Source organism: Heloderma suspectum, chromosome 1 (genome assembly GCF_057233095.1).
Source record: "Heloderma suspectum isolate Gila_16-S chromosome 1, 16-S_ref, whole genome shotgun sequence".
Classification (NCBI taxonomy): domain Eukaryota; kingdom Metazoa; phylum Chordata; class Lepidosauria; order Squamata; family Helodermatidae; genus Heloderma; species Heloderma suspectum.
In genome coordinates, this window is record NC_139458.1 from 305,074,761 (window position 1) to 305,099,803 (window position 25,043).

At 44.0% G+C, this 25,043-nt stretch overlaps 1 protein-coding gene across 1 annotated transcript in view; it reads left to right on the forward strand.

Moving 5' to 3' along the window:
• The first annotated feature begins 1,305 nt into the window (after positions 1-1,305).
• Positions 1,306-25,043, forward strand: part of LOC146359306 (uncharacterized) — a 41,624-nt gene continuing 17,886 nt past the window's right edge. Inside the window, exons 1-6 of the mRNA XM_084814138.1 lie at positions 1,306-1,557; positions 2,398-2,690; positions 5,587-5,642; positions 9,730-9,868; positions 19,827-19,954; positions 23,723-23,858. Coding sequence (XP_084670264.1) covers positions 1,306-1,557; positions 2,398-2,690; positions 5,587-5,642; positions 9,730-9,868; positions 19,827-19,954; positions 23,723-23,858 — 1,004 coding nt within the window. The remainder of the gene's footprint in view (positions 1,558-2,397; positions 2,691-5,586; positions 5,643-9,729; positions 9,869-19,826; positions 19,955-23,722; positions 23,859-25,043) is intronic.

Below are 25,043 nucleotides of genomic sequence, written 5' to 3' on the forward strand. Positions count from 1 at the left end.
AAGGATGTTTCTCAGACTGGGAGGCAAGGTAGGTAGCTAGCTTGCAGACACTGGCAAAAGGCCAGTGAATATTCCAGGCTCAGGGCTTCCTAGGGCCCACTGAGAGATCTCATGGGGAGAAGTGGGTTCCTCATGGTTCAGGCCTCATGATGCGACACAGGCAAAGGGAATCAGAGGTGGAGCTTGCCATGGGAATGTGGCTCCGAACAGCATTCCTATGGCAGTTTGCTGCCTGCATAGAGTGGCCACTTACAAATCTCCCAAAAACGAAGAAATGGATCACAAAAACAGCAGACAAAAGAGGAGTGGTTTGCATAAAATTTGCATAAGCTAATTTATATTTATAGATCAATAAATAATTATGATTTAAATAGAAGTACAGCAGATCTCACCGTTGTGTCGAGGACTGTGACCAGGTGACCGGTGTTCCTGCTTGTTCAGTCTGCTATTCAGGAGCTGACTGCTGATGGGCAACAGTTCTTATGGTCCTTTAAACCAGAATTGGACAGGACACCCTACAAATAGAGGACAGCCCTCTGGCAGCCCATAAATTAGAGGACTGTACTCTGTAAAAGAGAACACATGACCACTCTCTGAAATGGAGCAGAAGTGACACCCACCCAGTATGGCCAATACTTTTAAGCATTCCTCCTGCACCACTCAGACCCCTTTGACTGCCCCACAGGCAGCCCCCAGCTCTAGCAGCACTGCCTGAAGCAGGTCACTTCACCCTGCTGCAGTGGAGCGTCTCCCTGCCTGCGAGAAGCGGCCAACGAGGCTTTTTAAAAGCATTTAAGAAAGAAAATAAACGAAACCCTCAGCCTCCTTGTCCTCATAAGTAAGGTAAGCTCACTCCAGTTGAAAATGTCTCAGAAATGTCTCCTTCCCACACAACAGCCACTGGAAAAAACAAAAAAACAAAAAGCTCTTTTTCACAAGCAGCCAAATGAAGTGGTGAAAATGCAGGTGGACTTTCAGCCCAGCACTACTTTAATCCATGAGATTATTATGTGACATTGGAGCTGTCAGTTCTGGGGCATTAATTGACATCATGTATCAGGTTAGGTTAATAATCTCCAGCTTGGTTCTGCTTGAGCAGAGCTGCAGGCAGGCAGATAGAGATCAGTGATGAAAACGCAGCCTCTGAGGGGGGATGATTAAGTGCCGTATGGCCAATGGCTTGGTCCTTGCACCCCAGGATGGGCAGATATAGGATCTCTTAAGCATCTGAGTAGCCGCCTGCATGTGGAAAGTGGCATTCTGCCTGGAAGTTGTGGTGTGTCAGCCAATCTGACCCTTTTGAGGATGCCCGCGGCAATCAAAGCGGCTCCTGGTGACAGAGCAACCGATACGGCAAACCAGGAGAGGATATTTCCAGACTGGGAGGAAAACAATAAGAACATACAGATACCTGTTTGTTTCCGCAAGATGTCCCAAGAACCTAGGAAGAATTTTCCCCACACCAAACAAGTTGGGGATTACCTAGTGGGCAAAATCATCAACAAGGGGTCCTTTGCCAAAGTGATGGAGGGGTTACACATCCCCACGGGGGAGAAGGTAAATTGAGAGTGGTTAGGAGTCACATTTGCCACTAATCTCACAGCAGTGAGTGCTGGGGAAGTTCAGAGTCTTGTTTCTTCATCCACAAGTCCAACTGCTTTATTTAGCTGAAGTAGCAATGCTCAAGTGAAAGAAGGTATAATATTAATATATTGACCCATTAAAATTTTCTGAAATAATGAACCAGACCTTTGAGGGTGGGCAGTGGGGACAGGAATTGGTTGTTCTTACTCTATACAGTATATGTTGTGTGCTGTATATAACGATTAGGGTTTTCTCCTAATTTTTATTCATCATTATTTTTCCCATTAGCAATTCCAGTGATGCCTGTTTGATTACTTAGGGCATTTCAAGGGGCTTTGCATCTACGTCTGCTGTGAATGCATTAATGAATACTTTGCTCATCTCCTGTGAGAAACTTTGCATTCAGGTTCTCTAAAAGAATTGTATAATTTGGGAGGTGGGGGTATTTAGCTGATGTCTGCCTATGCACTGTACAAGAAACATTTTTGCTAGGACAAAATGTTGTTAGATCCACATTATATATTGATATACATTTAACATAGGACTATGATATAGTAATGGAAATTAAAGATTGTATAATGCCACCAGTATTACAAATAATGCCTCATTGGATGCAAGCCACTGAATTTGGTTTGGTGGATGAAAATTAGTATCTTGCTGCCATCCAATCCATAGCAAAGATCAATAATCAAAAGTTTACGGACATAAAGTGGTTCCTTTTTCCTGACATTTTGAAAGCAGGCCTGTACAGCTAAAATGATGGGGCATTACACATATCATGAAAGACATACTTACACCATTTCTATGATTTAGGTAGCCATAAAGGTTATTGACAAGAAAAAAGCCAAGCAAGACTCCTATGTTTTAAAAAATATGAAGCGGGAGCCTCGGATACATCAGATGATTAAACATCCTAATATTGTTCAGCTGTATGAAACCTTGGAGACAGAAAACTCTTATTACATGGTGATGGAACTGTGTCTAGGGGGAGATCTCATGGATAGAATCTGTGAGAAAAAGAAACTGGAAGAAAGGGAAGTCAAGAAATATACCCGGCAGATCATGTCTGCAGTAGAACATTTGCATCGTCATGGGATTGTCCACAGGTACTACTACTACTACTACTTCTTCTTCTTCTTCTTCTTCTTCTTCTTCTTCTTCTTCTTCTTCTTCTTCTTCTTCTTCTTCTTTTTTACCTTTTATAACACAGGCAAGGTGATAAAACACTTCTAAAGATTTTTTTTTTGTTTGGTGGGTTGTTTTCAATGACAGTCAGAGATTCTCTTTTATCTAGGTGTCCACGATCCAGCAAAAGCGAAGCACTTTTAAGTCCTACTGATTTCAGTGCAAAAGATTCAAATATCTGCTGAACTTTTTTCATTCACAGCAGTGGGATTTAAAAGCGCTCTACTCTGATGGATCTTTCCCAGTGTATATACTTCAGAAATATTGTTTATTCACTGAGAGCTTCAGTACAGTCTTTTCAAATAGACACGGCAGGGCTACTTCTGCTGTTACGTTGCTGATGGATGCCTCAGGTGGCAGATGGGTGCCATGAAAGCACGGCACATTTCATTCAATTTGTTATTATATCCTTACTGGCAGGGAGAGGGAGAAAGACATTTGGATTTCCTGCATCAGACACTACAATGTCTTGGGCTAGTCCAGTGCACACACACACTTGCACGGTCGGTATTAAAGCAAATAAGCATGGTTTTATGAGTGCAAAATTGTGGAGGGGGCAAACTTCAGCTGTGTGGGTTATTAAACTGGTTTTAATTAGGAGGACTAGCACAAATGTCCATCAGTATGACAAGTGGGGAGGTTTCTCTCCCCACCCCCACCCCACTGCAACATATCCTTTTCTGCCAGTGCTGGGCCAACCAGTTGAGGTAAATGTGAGGACTTCAGTGTTCTCCCCAAGTGCAGCAGTTTTCTTTTTCCTCACCTCAAGGGTGAATGGCAGTGATTATCTTACATGGAAGAAAATAAAGGGATACATTCAGTTATACTATTGGGGATGAGGGGGAATCTGCTTCTGTACACATAACCCCATTCTGCTTCTGTACACATAACCCCATTCTGCTTCTGTACACATAACCCCATTCTGCTTCTTTACACATAACCCCATTCTGGGTATTGTGCGCATAACCCCATTCTGGGTATTGTGCACATAACCCCATTCTGGGTATTGTGCGCATAACCCCATTCTGGGTATTGTGCGCATAACCCCATTCTGCTGCTGTGTGCATAGCCCCATTCTAGGTACTGTTTCTTGATAACAATAGAATGTGACAGAATCCTATGAGAGTGGAACAGAATATTGGGCACTGGCTGTTATATTGTTCCCTCTGTTAGCAAACTGAGGTAGTGGAGCACCTATTAATCTGGAAGTGAAAAGGGACTGCCCAAAAATAAGGTAGTAGTTTCTACAAACTTTGGGAACTCCCTAGGTAAGCAGAATATATGTTTGTAAATTAAAATATATGAAGTACAAAAAAGGGCCACAGTTGTAGAAACTGATAGGAAATTAGCGAACAAGCACACAAGTTTAAATGGGTCAGGTAATACTAGTGTAATGTTGTAACAATATGAAAACACACAATGAACGTAGTGGGTGTTAGTAATCTATTAAAAATAGGATTGTTGTTAGAACAATATAATTATACATATGAAAACAATGTGAATACAATTGTACATATATTGGAAGATAACAGAAGCATTTGTTTCACAGGTATATACATATTATTACTATAATTTGTTCAAAGGATCTTAAAGTCTATTCAGAAAGTCTTTACAGGAATCTGGTGTAATCCTGTTTCGCATATGAGTTGCTTCTTCAGATAAATAATAACTGTAAAGATATCAAGATTATAAGATCTATAGTCACACACAGACACACACACATACACACACATATGCACATACACACACAAATAATTTATTATTTTTCTATACACATTAGTTGTCAGTTATTATCATAATATGTACATGTACAAAAACATTATTTCAAATAAACACAAACGTTCTTATTGAGAATTGTTACCATAATATTATCAAAAATTATCTACATGAAAACGGGGCTGTACTTTATAAGCAAGGAAATTGTTTCAACTCACCGTCCGTAGACTCAACAAAAAACGCCGTGGCAGTACTGTAATCTGAATATTTTTTTGAATGAGGCCGCTTAATCCACTGGCATAGATAGCTTGCATTTTATCTCATAGAGCTTCACCGAGCTAAGAAAGAACAACACTTAAACCATATAGTATCGGTACACTACCGAAAACTTTCTTTGTAATGAGACACAAAGTAACTGAACAAACCTCAAACCACAGGCTGATAATTTCTCCTGCTCTACAGTCAGCAGCTGTGAGCATACCAAAATGGTGTACAAGTGATACAAGTAGAAATTTTGGATTTCGCTGGAAGAAATCTGATTTGGAATGGGGGGGGGGGCAGACAGCATTGGCATTTCATTGTGATTAGCATCACTTGATCATGTCCCTCCATAATATCTACTCAATCTTTGTAAATGAATAGATAATATACCGTAGGTCTCTAGGTTTCTCTCATTCAAAGGAAACTTATCCTGTAAAGGCTTCTTTGAACTTCCAGCCACTTGGGGAACTGAGAAATCAAAGCATGAAATCGGTTTAGATAGACAAATAGCCTGTAGAACTGGTGCATCACCAAGCCAAATTCAGCCCAGTAGCCATGATTTGTCTCATATGTTGAGCAACACCTCTGTTGTCCATAGCAGGCAGCAAAAACAGGAGGCTTTTTATGTCATCATCACCATACAAGGATGGTGGACTGCATTTGGCTTGGCAGGTCATGAGTTGTCTGAGCCTGGAATTTATTGTTACAAAGCTACCCATCCCTAGGAGCCCATTTGCTATGTTTCTAAACTGTTATATTCTGAAAAGCCATGACTACAATTTGCAGTGCAAATACTGTATTTCAGGAAAACACATTTACTTTCTCTCTTGGTTTGTTTAGAGATCTGAAGATTGAAAATTTTCTTCTAGATGAAAACAATGGCATCAAAATTGTGGGTAGGTGCATCATCAGAGATAAAACTCTTTTATACCGAGGTTTGTTTTATCATTGTGCAATCTCAATCTGCTGTTTGGGTAACGGCATATGAAACCCAATGGATTAATAATAGCTATGGTAGATGTAGTGAGGGGTTTTATTTATTTAAAGCATGTTTACCCCTCTCTTCAGCTGAAAAAAGCTCTCAGAGTGACTTACAAAAATAAAGAATAAAGTTGTGGAATGGATCTAACCACTGTATCATTCAACATGGGATTTACACAGGCATGGGGAATGTTGTTTGACTGCAACTCTTATCAGCCCTAGTCAGCATAACCAGTGATGAGGGATAATGAGAGTTGTATTCCAAAAAACATCTGAAGGTTCCCCACCCCTGGATTAATGTGTGTCCTGCTGTATATGCAAAATGTCAAAATTGGGGATGGGAGGATCTCCTCTGCCCCTGCAACAATACGCTCCAGAAAGCATCTATAGTACACAGACTCATTTCTTTGGTTTCTTTTGGACACCTGGAAAATTTTCTGGACTCCAGGCTAGGCTTAGATCAGGTCTTGGCACAAGATGATGACATCATCACTGCATCCCATGGTGGAAAGCCAAAGACCTTGCTGTGGCCTTCACACCATGAATGAGGTCCTTCCCTCCACCCGCTGTTTTCTACATTACTCATCTCCCCTGGTACTGAGGGAGGATCCTACCATGTACTTTTTCTGCATGTTTAAATTAATTGAGCGGACTAGGCTCAAACCCAAGGAATTTTTTTTTAACGAACTTCTTTGAACAACCTAAATCTATGGAAACTCCATATATATTGTGTTATAATGTTGGACATGCTGGGTAAATGGAACCAACAGCTAACTGTTATTAAAGGGACACTCATATTCTTTGCCCCCTTCTCCTCTCCTTCATGCACACACACCAAAAAAGAAAGAGGATATTTTTTATAATGCAGTACTTCCCCTCTACCACCACCTTTTTCTCACATGTGTTGAATGCTGACATAGCTTCACTTTTAAAGTGTCATCACTGGTGTGAACTGAGAACACTCACACCAAAATGAGTAAGACATGTAGCACATCCGAGCCATTGTTCTGCTCTGTAAAATCCAGACAGGCATCAGTGCAGTGGCATTAATGGTGAAATATTTTCAAAGTCTTCTTCTGCTCCATAAGAGCTATAAGTAAAATTATAAGTTCCCTGAAGTCAATGTGGGTGTTTTGCTGTTTGGTTAGAAGTTCACTCCATCTTTTAAATCAAAATAGCGTGCAATGAAAATCTAAAATCAAGTGAGCAATGAAAAATTTGACTAATTAAGAAAACCCACATTTTTACTGTAGGTTCAAACCCCACAGAACATTACAGAAAAAAGGCCATAGTTCATAGGTATGCAAAAGGTTCCAGGTTCAATCCCTGGTATGTTCAGGTAGGGCTGGAAAAACTGTTGTCTGAAACACTATAGTACAGGTGGCCAGCATGTGGCACATAGAGCCCCAGGGAGTCCAACCTCCCCCCGGCCCCACTGCCCAGCTGATCAGCTATCAGCTGGGCATTGCTGATCTCCCACTGCTATTAGCAGTGAACTTGATCAGGATCACTGGAGGGAGGCTTTAACCTTACCCCCAGTGATCCCTGCAGGCAAAGTCACTAGGACTGGGAGAGGCTTTAATGACCCCCACACTGTGATCCCTGCAGGCAAGGTTGCTGTTTCTCCACTGTTAGTTCCGTTCACCACACCTAAAAAAGGATATTGTAGAGCTGAAGAAGGTGCAGAGAAGGGCAACCAGAATGATCACAGGGCTGGAGCAACTCCCCTATAAAGAAAGCTTGTGACGTTTGGGGGATTTTTAGTTTAGAAAAAGTCAGGCAAAGCAGGGACATGATACAGGTGTATAAAATTATGCATGCTGTGGAGAAAGTGAATTGTGAGAGGCTTTTTTCCTCCCTCTCTCAAAATACTACAACCCAAAGGGGTCATCCAATGAAGCTGATTAGTAAGAGATTCAGGACAGAAAAAAGGAAGTACTTCCTCACACAGTGCATAGTTAAACTGTGGGATTCAGAAGATGTTGGGTGCTTGTGGATGGAGCGGAGCGGTCCCAGCACTAACCGTCCAAAGGAATTGTGCAGTTATTCTGTCTTTGATTTTCTTAACAGATTTTTCGCAGTAAGAAAAGAGATGGAGGAGGAGGTGGTGGGAAAGTACAGGAAGGTTACAAATGAAAGACAACGTCATCTGGACCCCCCTGATAAAATTCTGTGAATGAGAGGTTGGGTGGGTGGCACAATAAAAGCCTAATCTAGAAGCACCCAGAGTGATAGCCACAAACATGGATGGTGTTAAAAGGGGATTAAGGCAAATTCAGGGAGGCTAAGGCTACCAATGGCGACATGTCATTATGGCTATATATACCTCCAATATCAGAGGCTGTATGCATCTATAGACATCTATAGACATAGATCTATAGACATCTATAGACATAGATCTATAGACATCTATAGACATCTATGCATCTATATCAGAGGCTCTATGCATCTGTAGACCAGTTGCTGGGGAACATGGGTGGGAAGGTGCTGTTGCACTCCTGCTCTACTTGTGGGTTTCCCCTATGGTTGGCCACTGTGTGAACAGAATGCTGGACTAGATGGAGCTTTGGTCTGATGCAGCAGGGCTCTTCTTATGTTCCTAATGGGCATGTGTGTATGATAGGATATGTGTGTCCTAGCCCTACTCGCTCCCACTCACTGCCACCCTGCCCCATCCCCACCCACCCACCCATGCAGCCCCCAAATGTTCCTGCAGCCACCAATGTGGTCCTTCCCCCAAGAAGGTTGCCAGCACTGCACGCCCTTAATCATTGGAGTCAGTGCCGAACTAGAAAGATAGACCAACGCTCTGACTCAGTATAAGGTAGCTTCCTATGCGAGATCAATCCATGGAGTATTGATAGTGGTAGTGTTAACTTAGGGCCAGTACATGCCTGCTCCTCCACTGAGAACTGTAAGGCGGTTATCATGATGTCGGACTAGAACTGAGGAGACCCAGGTTCAAACTCCCACTCAGCCCTAAAGCTTGCTGTCAGCCAGTCACTATGTCTCAGACTAACCTACCTCACAAGGTTGTTGTGAGGATAAAATGGAGGGACCATGTGCGCTGCTTTGAGCTCCTTGGAAGAAAGATGGGACATAGGCATAAGAAACAAATAAAGTATAGCGCTGCTGAATGACATCAATATTCAGCATTCGCAGCGTGACCTGGGATGCATTATTTTTCAAATAAATCACCTCTCACATTTAGCTGCCGGTGATAATGATCTGGTTCAGATGCTCACCAGTTCTTGTTATTATAATGGAGGAGAATGAATGTTCACACACACACACACACACACACACACACACTCCTCGCCCATGGACCCCCATGTGAGCAGGGGCCCAAATGATTTTATTCTTCCCCACTCAAAAATAGGAGGGGTGGAGAGAAAATGCACTGTTCATGTCTGTGTAGAGCAGCTTTCCCCAACCTGGTGCCCTCCAGGTGTTTCAGACTTTAACTTCCATAAGCCCCAGCCAGCATGGCTAATGGTCAGGAATGCTGGGAGTTGTAGTCCGAAAGGTCTGGAGGACACCAGGTTGGAGAAGGCTGGTGTAGAGCCTCACATTGAGTGCTCGCGTTGTGAGTATGGACACTTGCTCCTGCACCACAGAACAGAATCTACAATCCACATCGGCATCTGAGCGGCCAATGTGTGGAATATTTGTGCTGAGAAATCAAGCAACGTGGATGCGTGAGTGAAGCAGCCCTTACTATTTGCAGTTATACAGCACATTCACAATAATAGCCATGTGAAAACATCGCATGTTGAAAAGAGGGGAGGGGTAAAAACAGAAGTGGGCAGTGATGTGACACGAGAACAGGCCAGAGCAGACCCATTTAGAACGTTGTTTGCTTCAGTTCATTGTGTGGTGGCGGCTTCTAGACTTCTTTTAATCCAACCGTTAAAGAAGTCACCAAGGGGCATCTGTGTGTGTGTGTATGTGTGTGTTCGCGTGCGCATGCGCATACTCCGTTTTCTCTGTGTGTTTCTTCAGATTTTGGATTGAGCAACATCATGAAGTTTGAAGGTCTTTCTCAAGAACTGCTAAACACACAATGTGGGAGTCCAGCCTACGCAGCCCCAGAACTCCTGGCTCATAAAAAATACGGACCAAAAGTGGATGTCTGGTCCGTGTAAGTAGTTGATGAATAGTTTTACCACAACTGTGGCACCTTTAGGCTACAAAGTGTGCTTTGTAATATTGATCATCTTCTCCCGCACAAATTATTTTCATTCTCATTTTGCATAGGGGAAACTGAGGCTGAGGTGTGCTCAAAGCCACCTGGTGAGTCCATGGCAGAGAGGAGATTTGAAGGCCTGGCCTAGGCCTAAAGGGGCGCTTCTATGCACAAACCAGTGCACCTTATTGTAGGCCATTACCAGAATAATACTTGAGTTAAATAAACCAGTACTTTAGGAAACTGGAAAACCTTCCAGAGTGGTCTTGAATGTCAATGACATCAAGGAGCTGCAGTTGGACGAGAAATAGAGGAAACCCCTGCTGATTTGGGCATGCAGCACAAGAGACTGTTTTCCTTGCTCTGTGGCCCAAGTTTAGCACCATAGCCATAGAACGACAGGGGCTGTTATCAGCGGTGTTGAGAAGCAAACAACAGAATCTTTGGTGAAATGTTTCTGTGTCTGGGAAAGAATCAGGGACAGGCTAGAGACACATGATAGCTTTTTCAGAGCATCAAAGTGAGTATGAAAGCACCACTATTGTCCATTCATTTCTTTTGTCTCATTAACATATCGGGCAAACAGTTTTAGGGCGGGGGGGTTGAAGCACTGGAAGACTCCTGCAAAATCTGTTTTACTGATGCCTCTATCATACCACCTGAAAAACCTGCTCAATGAGAGCTAGTTTGATCAGAAATGATAGGGGGACAATAATGAATGTGTGTGGACCCCATGGGCAATGAAAGCTTGTGGGCTGTCCCACATAGATAAAAAATACTCATTTTTTCCATTTAGTTCAGAGAATTTCTATACCACTGGGTCTGTTTGTTTTTTAAAGATCCAAAATGGTTCACAAGATATAAATTTGGTAAAATACCATAAAAACAATCAATAAAACAATAAAACAGTGATAAAATAATAACATGTCCTTAAAAAAGGGGTAGTTTGCGAAGCTAGTAGTCAGGAAATGCCTGGGCAAGCAAATGTGCCTTCAGTTGTCAGCAGAAACACTGCACACTAGGGGCCCACCTGATCTCGGTAGGGAGATAGTTCCACGTGGTGGGGGCCACAATAGAGAAGGCCCTTTTCTGCATGGTGTCATATGTCCAGAATCCAGAAGACTGCACATGACTTGATCTTCCATTGTCAACTGTGGAAGGGGAAATATCTCTTCCTTTCCCAAGCCAGCTCACCTGCGAGGAGCTGCATACCAGCTGCCATTGTGAATATGCAAGCCCTGGCCGAGGGTTGCCGTGGCTTGTCATGTCATCTGAACCTAGATGATGGTGGTTACCCCTCGCATAACCCTAAAACAGTCCGTAGGTTATGTGATGGTTGTGTAACCCTCAATTAACTGCCACTGCCCAGGTTCAGACAACACGGCAAGCCACGGCAGCTCCTGGCCAGGGCTTGCATATTCATGATGATGGGTAGCATGTGTTGCGATGTCCCAAAGGTTAATTAACCCACAGTGCAAACCAGGTCCGAAAATCCCAACAAAGGAATACCAAAGGGCTGGTCTAAGTCCTGCTCCCCCTTTGCCAAAGGTTTGTCCTCCTTGAAGAGGGTGGGAGAGTACTGGATACTTTGGGGAGGGGGGATTTGGGTGGAAAGAAGCCCTTAGTTACAGTGTAGCAAGGGCTTCTTTCCACCTCATAATCGTAAGTAGTAACCTCACATTGGAACATTCAGGTTCCCCTAAACATCAGGGAATTTTCAACAACCTCCCCCTCACCCCGCCCAAATAAAAGTCCAGAAAAATCCCTTAGCCACCATATAGGCTCTCTTCTTCTGGGGAACTCTGATGCCTTCACTTGCAGCTTGGGCCTACAATCAAATTAGAAACAATCCCAGTCAAAAAGTTCCAGACCACAAGCCCTCTGTGGAGTTTTCCTGGCCGCTGGCTGGGTTGACAGAGGAATTGATTATGGTTGTCACAGATATGTTAGTTGTTTTATGAGGTGGTTGTATTTTAATGGGTAATTGTTGTCGCAAAACTTTGTTTGTTTGAATTCTATTGTAAGTCGCTTTGAGACTGTTCTTGAGAAAGGTGTCTAAGAAATAATAATAATAATAATAATAATAATAATAATAATAATAATAATTTGCCCCCCTAAGTTACATAATAAAACAAAACATTCATCACACTGTTTTAACATGCTTCAAACAATATGCTAAGTAAACGTTAAGTGTAAGCCTGTAGGCCTCAACACAGAGATCTATTTTAACTGTCGTAAGAAGAGGCTTGAAACCCGTATTCTTCCACAAGATACTCCATACCAGTTAGGGAGATGCTCTCTAATCCCTTACTTTGGGGCCTAACATATACCTACAGACAATCCCAGTCTCAAAAAGCTCCACGTCACAGGTCTTCAGTTCTCCTGACTGAAGAATTTGCTCCCCTGCCACCGCCTTGCCAACAATGGCCAGTTGCTGTCCTTTGTGGTATGTGCATGCAATTATATGCACATGCTCTGTGGTCTTCCTACTCTGTGGTGCAGACTGACAGGAGCCATCTCCATACCAAAACTCTTTTTCTCATAAGTGTGAAAAAATAAGGAATAGCTAGCCCCTTTAAAGGGACAGTAACATGGTTAACATGCCAGTAGTCTCCTTTCTACCGGGAAAAATGTTACAATGTCAATTATCTAGTATGAAAATGTTTCTTGAACATATGCCTGAAAGAGCCTTACAATTCACTGAATATGGCCAAGACAAATAGTACTTTCTCTACTCATAGCTTGCACATTTGCATCCTTACACACATATCTCATGAAGTGGTGGTATTTTTCAAGGGCTACTACTAACTGAGAGATGATAGATAGTCTAATCATTATATTTTGGGGGTTGTATCCAATGTTAGTCTAACGTAAGTCCCATTCCCTTGAATGGGTCTACTCTAAGTAGGACTAACATTGGATACAAGCCTTTATTTCATTTCCACACAGGGATACTGTAGAGAACTGCAGTAGTGCAGTGGCTAAGACACTGAATCGAATTCCACTTCTGCAACAAACTCACTAAATGGCCATAGGCAAGTTACTACCTCTCAACTCCACCCCCCCCCCCTATAATGTGGAGGTAATAATATACTGACCTACCGTACAGCATTGTTGTTAAGGATCTGAGACCTGGTCTACGCGGTCAGCCGAGTGAAGTGACAGAGTTCTGAGGTGGTACAACAATGTCAGACAGCAGATGCCTGAACATAATTGTAATGCTTCCTTGGCTGAAAAGCTCCCTGCCTGAAGAATAACAGCACTGCAGGGAGCAAACCTGAGTTGAGCCTTTCTCCCCTATGTGCTGATTCTATTTACTTGCAGGAGATTTCTGTTTAACGTGGGGGAACAACATTCCCTTCAGCGGTTTGAAGTCGTGCAGTCCACTCTACCACTTCAGGATTCTTCCATTTCATTCTGTCCCATGCTGCTATGGACTGGGGCGGAGGGTGACTTTCTACTAGCAGACCCCTTCTTTACAATTGTTCCCCAAAACAGAATTATAGATAGGTTGTCTCCTAATGCATCCTAGTCTGTCCTGCTGCTTGGGGAGTTTCTGGGCCCTATTGCCAAAGGCCCTTCCTTCTTCAGCCCACCCCAGGGGCAAAAAATTAAAAGGAAGGTGCTTTGGATTTTCTTGCCCAAAGCCCAGAAATAGAGAACTCAAGAAAAACCTTGTGAAAATAATAAGAACACAAATGGCCGTTTGGTAACCACGTGGTCCTTCATGTGAGGAACAGTTTTTAATGAGAAATTCCTTTTTGAAACAACACAGCCAAATGTCCAAGTAAAAAAACGAGTTTATTTGGGAAGAAAGAAGAAACGGGCGGGGGAACAGAAGGCAACAATCCCACACACAGAATTCCAAATAAAAATCAATAAAATCAAACTAACTTTGGGCGTAATCCTATGGGGATAGGTGGCCGCCTCTGAACTCAAAGGTGACCACCTATCCAATGCAGGGCAGGAGAAGCATGGAGGGGATTGTTCCCTCCGCACTCCTCCTGCCCTGCATTTGCGACTAGACAGCTGATTTCGGCTGTCTAGCCATGGGAAGGCGGAGTGGGGGAGGAGGCTGCTGGATGACACATAGGATGTGTCATACACACAGTCCTGCTCTCCCCACCCCAGAATGCCCCGTTTTGGCCTCTCCGTACTCCTCTTCCAAGCATGGTGCAGGGCTGTTCCACGCTGCCTCTGAGGCAGCGTGGAAGTGGGGGAAGGTCGGTTCTCCAGGAACTGACCTCGGAGTGCGGGCTCCAAGGTCGGTTCCCAGAAACCCACATATCCTATGGCCGTCTAGCTGCTGACTAGCAACCATAGGATTGCTTCCTTAGCTAGTTATATATTACATACTTTAGTAGAGTCTCAGGTTCCAAAGCATATATACAGTTCATTGCAGAGAGGATGCTCTCTGAGAGAGAACATCTTGGCCTCGGATTAGATTTTATATGGAAGGTTCTTGAGGAGAGAGCAAACTCTTACTTTTATAGGATTCTCAGTTCAGTAAGTCAACCCCTTAGCGGATAGTTGTTTTGTCTGATAATATGATATCCCCCATTGGTGATGTCAGGGTCTAGCCGGCAACTCAGATAATTACTGAATGGCAGGACCCACCTTCATAACAGCCCTAAACTTTCATCTCAAAAGAGCCAGCCAGTTTGAATCAGTTAGCCCATTCTATATATTAAAAAATGCTTAAGTTTTTGGATGTGTGTTGTAGAACAAAAAGTGAAATAAGCCTATTTGGGAGTCCCAGCACCTGTTGTCTAATTCCAAGTGTATCTTGGGGTTCTAGTCCTCCACCTCTGTTCTAAAGCACCATATAAATGATATTATTATCTCTGTTTCCCCTAACACATCCAGTTCTTTAAAAGTATATTTTCTCAGCATATCCTAAAAGCTCTCAGAAAGAAGAATGACACTTTGGAAGATTATTAGATTAATATTAGGAAAATTTAATGTAAGCATTAAATAACTTTTAACACTGCAATAACTGTATATGTTAAATTGCTTGGTGTTGGTGATATATGAGAGCAATGTCTTCATGAATACCAATAGCTCTTTTCATCACCCTACTGGAATGTGCAATTCCCAAAGCATGGAAATTTTGAGGGCAAGAAAGAGCTCCAGCCTCAGCCGCTTTATGAGACATAACACTGAGTGACAATATGCTTAAGGTTTAATTGTGACTGGAAACTGACGAGACATGAAGCTTGGAGATTTATTGACTGTAACAAGCTGCATCTCTTCCGTCCTACTGAAACTGGTGGCATTCTTGGAGCAAAACTGGTGTTTTGTAAATTCAGGTGATGGATGAAAGCTAATCATATTACAGTCCCCCAAAGCATCTTAAATCTGCTGTTCAAAAGCTAGGCTGCAGTTTTCTATGGGAAATAATGATATTGGCTAGAATCCTAAGATAACTTCAGAAGGTTTCCCATCCCACTCCCCACCCCAGCCTCCAGCCTCCTGCGCCCCCTGAAAAGCCTGGGCGCAATGGCCAATGTGGGATAGGCTGACCCATCTGATCTTGGGTGATTCCCTATTTCTCCAGCAGATCCCCAGTGACCCACCTCACATTGTTCAGAAGCCCCCCCTGCCGACCCTCCAGAGAGGCTTTTAGAGGATTAGGTAGCTGTAGGGGGAGAAGAGGGGATGAGAACTTTTCCTTCCATGTACTTCCTTAAATTAATCTACAGTACGTTAGGATCCAAGCCTGTGTGTGTGTGTGTGTGTGTTTAACTGGTTTATAGGGATGTATGAAAGTCACTTATCTTTCTGCGGATTATGTTGATGGGGGTGGAGTTTTCCGTCCCTCCCCCCGGAATCCTCGACAGGGGGGAGGCGATCCGTTCCTCCCCCCTGGAATCCTCCACGGCCGGCTGTGCTCTGCGGCAGCTCTGCAGAGCAGCCAGCGAGGCCCAGGCCAGAGCCATCCGCAGCTGGATTTCCGGCCGCGGAGGGCTCTGGGTAAAAAAAACAAAACAAAACTGCGTACGTAAATGGCGGCGGCTACAGCTGCCACCATTTGCGTTCCTTATTTTTGGCCGTCTTAGTCTACGTAAATATTTACATAGACTATGACGGCGAAAATAAAGGGGAACGCAAATAGCGTAGCGGGCGCTATTTGCATCCCTTTTTGATTCGCCGTTTTAGCCTACGTAAATATTTATGTAGGCTGAAACGGCGAATCAAAAAGGAACGCAAATAGCGCCCACTACGCTATTTGCGTTCCCCTTTATTTTTGCCGTCATAGTCTAAGTAAATATTTACGTAGACTAAGATGGCCAAAAATAAGGAATGCAAATGGCGGCGGCCGTAGCCACTGCCATTTGCGTACGCGGTTCTTTTTTTTTTACCCAGCCATGATAGGCTACGTAAATCTTTATACGTCTTGTAAAAAAAAAAACCCAACAAGACTGCAAATGGTGGCGGCAGCCGGTTGGAAGACCAGCAGCCGCTGCCACCTGGAACATCCGCCCCAGGTAAGTCTCATCCCAGGGGGGATCCGCAGGGGGGTGGCAGGCCGTTCTGCCACGGAGTTTGGGGCGCGAATGCGCTGGCATTCGGACTCACCGAGATCCGTGGCGGAATTCTGACATCCCTACTGGTTTATTTGCCTGAATGATGTGATTTCTAGTCAGTATTATTTGTTCTTTTAGGGCGCAATCCTATGGCCACTAGACAGTGGCTAGGCAAGCATAGGATCAGTCAGTTTCTGGGAACCGGAATTGTATTTTATTGAAACTGGTTTTATTAAAACTGCTCTGAGGTTGGTTCTTGGAAAACCGCCTCCCTCCCCCTCCTCTGCTGCCTCGTAGGTGGCGTGGATTGTCCCGGACTCGTAAGAGCAGCGGGAGCAGGGCAAAAGGGGGCATTCCCGGGGGCGGGGAGTGCGGAAGTGCCAGTATGACACTTCCTATGCATCGTCCAGCCTCCTCACCCCGCACTCCGATGTCCTGCAGCTAGACAGCCAAAATCAGCTGTCTAGCCAAGAATGCAGGGCAACTGGAGCACAGAGGAGAGGATTCCCTGTGCTCCTCCCACCATGCATTAGATAGGCAGTGGCCTCTGAGTTTGTAGGTGGACTCCTATCCCGATAGGATTGCTCCCTTAATTATTTAATCCATTTCTTAGCCACCTTTCAAGACCGTAGTCTTCCAAGATGGCTTACAGCATAAAAACAAAGCAAACATATTAATAAAACCTTATTAAATATAAGCAGTTTTAATAAAACCAGTTTCAATAAAATACAATTTTGTAAAAGTTTTCAATTAAAAGCCAGGGAGAACAGATGAATTTTTACCACCCTCTTAGAAGCAGCCATAGATGGGCCCAGCTGTATCTCTCGGGAGGGAATTCCACAGGTTAGGGGCCACCACTGAGAAGGCCCTGTCTATAGCACCCACCAACATTACTGTTCTTGGTAATGGGCAGGGCCTGTAAACATCATGTTAAGACTTGGGCAGGAAGACTCTTTGACCTAAGTCCTGCTCTAGTCACTGCACCATGCATGCAACTTGTAACACATAATTCATGGCCCTGAAAAGGATTGTTAATTACCACATGCATCTCCTGCCTTTTCAGTGGGGACAGGATGGGTTTCATGATGTGGATGTTCAACCAGATGTGCAATGACCTCCACATCGTATATGGAAGTCTGGTCACCTACAGAGGTCTCCTTGCTGGAGTGGGGCATTTATGTCTTAAATAAATGACATAAATCCAGGGGTGGTGCCAGGTACCTAAAAGATCTGGGGCCCATATGACAAACAAAATTGCACAAATTTGCATATGCAAATATACATATATAATTAGAAATCATTGCTATAATTTAAATGTTAAAGAAGGCAAGCTTATTAACCTCTTGCTTCCTTTTAGGACAGAACTGTGCAATACACCAAATTGTGCTTGCTTAAAACATACCCTCCAGGCACTCACACTTTTCCTGAGTCTTTCAGGCCCAAGTGCCGATGCAGAGGATGAAGTGCCTGGGACAGCAAAGAGCTGTATGGCACCTTAAACGTTTACCAATTAATAACTGCAAACTGGACATGGAACTCTGGCACAGGAGTGTGTGGGAATGTATTGTAGTGTATAATAACCCATGCTCTTAGGCAGCAAATTATAGAATTACTAGGGAGTAATCCCAACTAAACATAGCAGAATTTGCTTCTGAGTAAATCCTCACTGCTCCCCTCCCCCTGCATTACCAACAAGCACAACAGCACTGGACAGAGACCTCAGGTCTGGGGGATGTTGCTTTCCTGCTCCTGGTCCTCAGACCAGGTGAGGAGGCAGAGAGATTCCTCCTCATTTTATTTCGAATACTTTATTTGGGTAGATTCTGGGCTTCTAGAACACTTTTTTAAAACAGGTCTTCAGTTCTAACTTTTTGAAATCCTAAAAACTACACCACATGTTGCAATATTAAGTTTCTAGCAACCTCACCATCATACAACTCTTAAAATACCAGAATGCATAGTTGGATATCTTTATAAGGACCAACCAAAATTCCTAATAAAGGTATTGCCCAACTGTGGATTTGGGGGTTTTATTTCTCATGGACCAACATGGCTACCTTTGTTTTTGGTTTATTTTTTAAACAAAAGTTATCAGTCCCCAGGTTTCTCTCTAGATCCATATATTGGAACTATCTTCATGGTGGATAAGGAAGGTTGCAGCTCTGAGCACATTTATTCTGAGCACATGGAGTAAGACTCCAATCCTACATATACTTACCTGGGAGTAAGTCCTGTCGACCTCAGTACAACTTACTTCTGAGTAAACATGTTTAGGATTACACAGTAAGTTTGATGTAATCCTGAACATGTTTCCCCATCCACAGATCTCTATGTAGCCCCAGTTGTTTCTCTACCCCACATAATTTCCTGTACCATCTCTGCTACCTTATCCCACCCCACAGGTCTCTATAACCATTTCCAGGGCTGGCTCCACAACATTTTGCTGCCTGAGGAGAGCAGCAAAATGCCTCCCAAGTTAAGGTGCATAGTAATACCCAAAGCCAGTCAACTTGTTTTGGGCCCTCTGGAAACTGAGGGTGGAAAACTGAGGGTCAGGGTGGAAACTGAGCCCAGAGAGCCCCAGAGCAGTTCTGATTCTGAGGAGGAACAGCAATCCGTGGGATAGGAGCCAGCTCATCTCTCACAGGCTCAGCACCTGGCAGAGATTCCTCCTGCCGGCATTCCAGAGATAGATAGTGACCCTGGGAGTGCGGGAGGGGGGCTTCTTTGATGCTCGACACAGATGCAAAGAGTGACGAGCGATGGAGGGCGTGGAAAGGAGGCGTAGCGCCTGTTTGGCGCACAAGCAACGGCCACCTCCCATGGACCCAAGGGAAAGAGGGAGGATCTCTCCCTAGCCCATAAGTTCTGGGTCTTCAAGTGACTCTCTTTCAAATGGGGATCAACTGCCTACTTGAAGCTTAGGCCACTCTGCTGTTCCTTGCCTTAGTCGCTGGTGATTAGCACCTGAAAAAGTCATTAAGTTGTAAAAGGATTAAAGCTTTGAAAAGAATTCCTTTCGTCTGTGTCTTGAGTTGGCTATTGGAATCTATTGAGAGAGGCCGCCAAGGCACTCCTGACACTGAGGCAGAGATTCTTTCAAATACCTCTCCCTTTCCCTGGCAGTGAAAATACAATGATAATCAATAAATTAAATAATGTATAATTTGCTGCTTTTTTTCCGTACTCCTTTGATAATGGATGTGCTTCAAGGGAAGTATACAGTAGCTTAAAAGCCATAATCTTAATCATTGCCTTCTGCAGGAAATAACTGTCAGTTTTTGCTTGGTATAAGCAGCCTCCATAATGAGTGTGGATGACACGAGAAGAGGACGCTGCATTATGTTGTGTTCACAGCCGTTATTCATTGTCTTTCTCCTTGACAGAGGAGTTAGCATGTTCGCCATGCTAACTGGCACATTACCCTTCACTGTGGAGCCATTTAATATCAAGCAGCTTCATCTCAAGATGGTTAATGGTGAAATGAATCCCATTCCACCCAACGTTTCCACTGGTAAACCATTCCTGGTTTTATATTTTACACATAGAGTTTGATCCACTCAAACCTAAGTACTTCATTTTCATTGGGAGAGATGTAGGTCCCTGCTTAATTCTCCCATTGACATGAATGGGACTTAAAAGCACTTAACATGGGCTCAGTTGTACCCCTAATGATTTGATGTCCATAGAAAATGTGGCATAACAGAATTTCTCTTAAGACAAGTGTTGTGACTTTATTTGCCATCAATATTATCAAGGAATAGCAGCATCTTGGAAGCAGTAGGCCAACTTGCCCATACCTTCAAATTGCCTGCATTTTTCTTTTGAAATGAGTGCCTTTTGTCTGCTTCAAGAAACAACTTCTGACCTTTCCGGGGCCTTTTGCCAGGCAGAATGCCCAGCCATTGCTAAAACTCCCAAATGACCTTTCCACAGCAAGCACTTGCCTATTGACAGTAAACAGTATTGCCTAATACTCAGACACTAACTTCACCTGTCAGTCAACTCAACAGCAGTTCTTGGTAGAGCAAGCAAAACTATCTGGCACCTTCTACGTGTGAAACCCCAGGGCAATGGCCTCCACTGCTCCTTCCCTCCGAAAACAAACAAAAAAGGGCCAGGCCATTATACTGACTAGAGTGCCCCATTACACTTAGAGAGTTTTAGGAAAAAATCTCGAATGCTGACACTTTATAACCAGGCTAATCTTATAACTATTGTGTCTACCACTGAACAGGTACTAGGTATCTGTTAAGAATAGCTATGGGGGAGAAATTCATTCATTTCACAGTTTAATTTCGGGAGGGTGTGTGTGTTCAGACTTAGTCTTGCTTAAGACCCTCTGAAATCCATGGGACTTAATGTGAACTTATCCAATTTCACCCTCTTGAACCAACACATGAACCGAAACTCAGTTATCCTTCAAAATCCACACTTCTCTGGACTTTGCAATGAAATTGTCCACAAAAATGCATAGATTCAGGGAAGGCGCACACAAAAATGTCCCTATTGGTAAAAATAGCATCGAAAATTAATTGTATTAGGGAAATTGCTTGCAAAAATTAGGCAAAACTGCATTGAAATATGTGCATTAGGAGAAATGCACGCAAAAATGTGCACAAATTTTTCATGCAAACTTTTAAGAAGTTTGGGGTGAAATGAATTTAAGATTGGAAAGATGAAAAACGGAGAGAAATCGACAGATTCCTCCATTCCAAGTTCAGAACCTTTCTCTGCTGTAAGCAGTTACCAGTAAATAGTAGGGAACACTTCTTACCCTTCATCTTGTACCCCAGAACTGATTCCCAAGTACAAAATCTATTAGCGCATTATCATTTGTCAATGGCACCCTTATTTATCAACTCTGATTTTGGGCGATGAACCCACATGAGCGGGGGTCGGTCATGGCTTGCAACGTTTTTCGTGAGGGGTTTGGCAGGCAAACACTGCAATTTCGGGACGGGGTGTGTACAGACTTAGTCTTGCTTAAAGTAGACCATTTGAAATCCATGGGACTTAAACTAGTCATGACTAACTTGTCCCAGTGATTTCAGTAGGTCTGCTCTAAACAGGACTAAGTCTGGATCCAACCCAGCGTGCTCACCTGCTATTGCTAAATGATGGTATGCACATCATGTATGTGGTGTTTGGCCATTGGTTTGGTCTACTTATCAGAGTATCAAGCTGTGTCGCAGTGTGATCACATGGTCATCAAGTGGAGAAGCCTGGACTCTTGGCGGGGAGCAATCCTGTGCAAGTGGGGCCAGTTTGGAATTGCATGTGATGGGCCCATTAACCCAAAACTACCAAACCCAACATCATGAAATCATTTGGGATCACGTGGGTGGGACTATTCTGACACACCTGCTGTGTCATGAGACAGGCTGTGCCAGTAGCTACGTAACCTGATGAGAACTGGGCACTCGTTCTTCCACAGGTTTTCCTGGAAACGGCAGACATAGCTATCCTTAGGTTCGCAGCAATCTCGAATACCTCTCAGTCTGGCTAGCCAAACATGTAGTTAGGTCACCCATTTCTGCTTAGAAACAGTGAAGTGATACCCCAAGGCAACTGTGCATCTGCTTCTCTCCACCTCTAGTATTATACTGAGCAGCCCAGGTCAGACAAAGCAGCGCAGAGATCCAGAGTACCATCACCCAGCAACTTTACAATTACCAGGGCCAGACCAAGCCAGATTCAGGCAGCTGTGCCTGGGTTGGGGGAGTACAGCTGTACCCGTGGCAGGGGCGGGTGGGTACTTCTTCAGCCCAGGGTCCCTGAGGTCATTTCCTGAAATTGGAACTAGGGGAGCTGGGGCTTGTGCAGGATCTAAAAGCAGAAGCCTGAAGCGCAGCATGCAGAAGGTGCTGCTCTGTTGACCAGATAAGGGCAGAAGGCCAGGCTAGTAGTATCTGTGCCAGATCTGGCCAATCTAGAGTCTTCATCCTGCTGGCCAATTGCAGGAGCTGATTGTTCACACCCCTGTTTCCTTCTGTGCCTAGAAGAGGAACTGAGATTTTGAGCAGAGATTGTCCTGCATAACTCACTTTGCTACTAAAGCCTCAAAGCTCTTGGTTTAAGCTTTTGTGACTCATAGAATCATAGAATAGCAGGGTTGGAAGGGGCCTACAAGACCATCGAGTCCAACCCCCTGCTCAGTGCAGGAATCCAAGTCAGAGCATTCCTGACAGATGGCTGTCCAGCCTCATCTTGAAGGCCTCCAGTATGGGAGAGCCCACCGCCTCCCCAGGTAATTGGTTCAGTTTGGTGGATTGCGAAAGCACACAAAGCATTGGGTCAAATCCAGACATACTTAGTATATCATACTTACAGGAGATCCATTGGGAGTGGGAGTACTTAGAGTAGACTCATTAGTCATGAACTTAGATCCCATTGATTTCGGTGGGTCTACTCAAAGTCTGGAGCCAACCCATTAAAGTTAAACTGTGGTGCCAGTGTTTTAAAGCTTACCTTTCTAAGCACTACAGGGTTCTAGCAGGGATTTCAAGTATGATTTTAAAGCCAGTCTGGTTTAAAACAACAATAACCACTCTCGAAACCCATAAAACTCTCTTTGGGCACCCTTATCCTAATTTAGAGCACTTTGATCCATGTGAAATTAAAGGCAGTTAGCCATACTGCAAAATTAGCCTGTTAGCTTCTTGGTGGCTAGGCATAGAAGTGTAAAGATTGTTTTGTAATGCACCAGCTCCTAGAAAAATATTAAATGGATGGATGGATATCATGTAATTAGAAAACTTCAGAGTGACTGGCCAGGGTCATCAGGTAGGTGCTCAGGGGGGAACATCATTAACATGTTTATCTTGGCTTCTTGCCTAAAAATCAAGGAAATGATAACTTAGTGTGAGCCCTCAGTGACTAAATTGGATCATTTGTGCAAGACAGTGGTGAAGACCAGCTCTGGGATTTATGGAAGTATGATAACGGGAGACTATCCCATGGTATATTCATAAGAAATTACATTTTTGTGTGCATGTGTAAGACACAGAAGGAGGGGGAATATTGCTGCTGGGGGCAAATAGCTTCTCCATCAGAATCCAAAATTCAGCAGAATTTCTGTTGCCATTCCCATGCTCTCAGAAATGAGGACTGAGCTGAGGTTTGGTGCCATGATGCTGTGACTGAACGCAGCATTTCTTCTGTCCTCTCTATTATTGTTTGTGGATTCTGCTGGTGAAAGCGGGGCAGGGATGCTCTGAAATGTTGGTGCCATGCAGACTATTGCTGTAATTAATGCTGTATTGCTGAAATTCCTGCACAGGAGCTGTTCATTTCATGCACTCCTTACTTGAACCTGATCCAGTGAAGCGACCTTCCATTAAAGAAGCAATGAAAGACAAATGGCTGAATGACAGTAATATCAAGAAACCACTGAACCCGTTAAAGTATAAAAATAGGTAATGCTTTTCATACTTAATCTTCATTCATTCATTCACTCATTTTCATCTCATGAGTAGCATTTCCTTGGCTTAAAGCCAATTTAATTCTAGTACTTACTTCAAAAAAAGGAAAGTTTCCTCCTGTGCAAGCACCAGGTCATTACTGACCCCTAGAGGGACGCCGCTTAGGCTGGCGTTTTCATGGCAGACTGTAGCGGGGTAGTTTGCCAGTGCCTTCCCCAGTCATGGCTACCTTTCCCCCAGCAAGCTGGGTACTCATTTTCCCAACCTCGGAAGGGTGGAAGGCTGAGTCAACCTGAGCCAACAACAATACAAAACTGAATCTGCTTTCACGGCAGCTATACAAAATGCAATCAGGACCCATTCAAGCCCTTCCTCTCTACTCCCAAGTGTGTAAGATAAAAGGTGGTATTTTAATAAACTGATTCTATTCCACTTTATTTTGAATAGTGGTCTTAGGGCATCTCTACACCAGCCTAAAGTCCTGCATTTAAAATGGGGCTTTCTGGATCGCAACGACTCCTTTTTTCACCCGCTCCCTTCCCCCCTCCCCTTCCCCGCTCCTTCTCCTTGTAGCTGAGTCTTCCATTATGTTTCATTGATCTTGCTCCTCTTCTTGCCACTTTTCCTCTTTTCACAGAGGGAGCTCAAGCGGAACACAGTGGGGTAATTTGATAGATCATTATCTGCGATCTATTTAAAAACGGAACAAAGGGCATTTAGGGTGCAATCCTATGGCCACTAGTCAGTGGCTAGATGGACATAGGATAGGTTGGTTCCTGGGAACCGACCTCGGAGCCCACACTCCAAAGTCTGTGCCCTGAGAACTGACCTCTACCCTCTCCCACACTGCCTTGTAGGCAGTGCGGATCGGCTCCACACTCCACGCTTGTAAGAGCAGTGCAGAGCAGCGAAAACAGGGCATTCCTGGGGGTGGGCTGGAGTGGAGAGGGCAGAAGTGCCTTTCCGACACTTCCTATGTGTCATCCAGCGTCTGCCCCCCGCTCTAACTTCTCACAGCTAGACAGCCGAAATCAGCTGTCTAGCTGCGAACGCAGGGCGGCTGAAGCACGGAGGGGAAGATCTCCTCCACGCTGCTCCTGCTCTGATAGGCAGTTGCCTCCAAGTTTGGAGAGGCAGTCGCTTCCGAGTTTGGAGGCAGCCGCCTATCCCAATAGGATT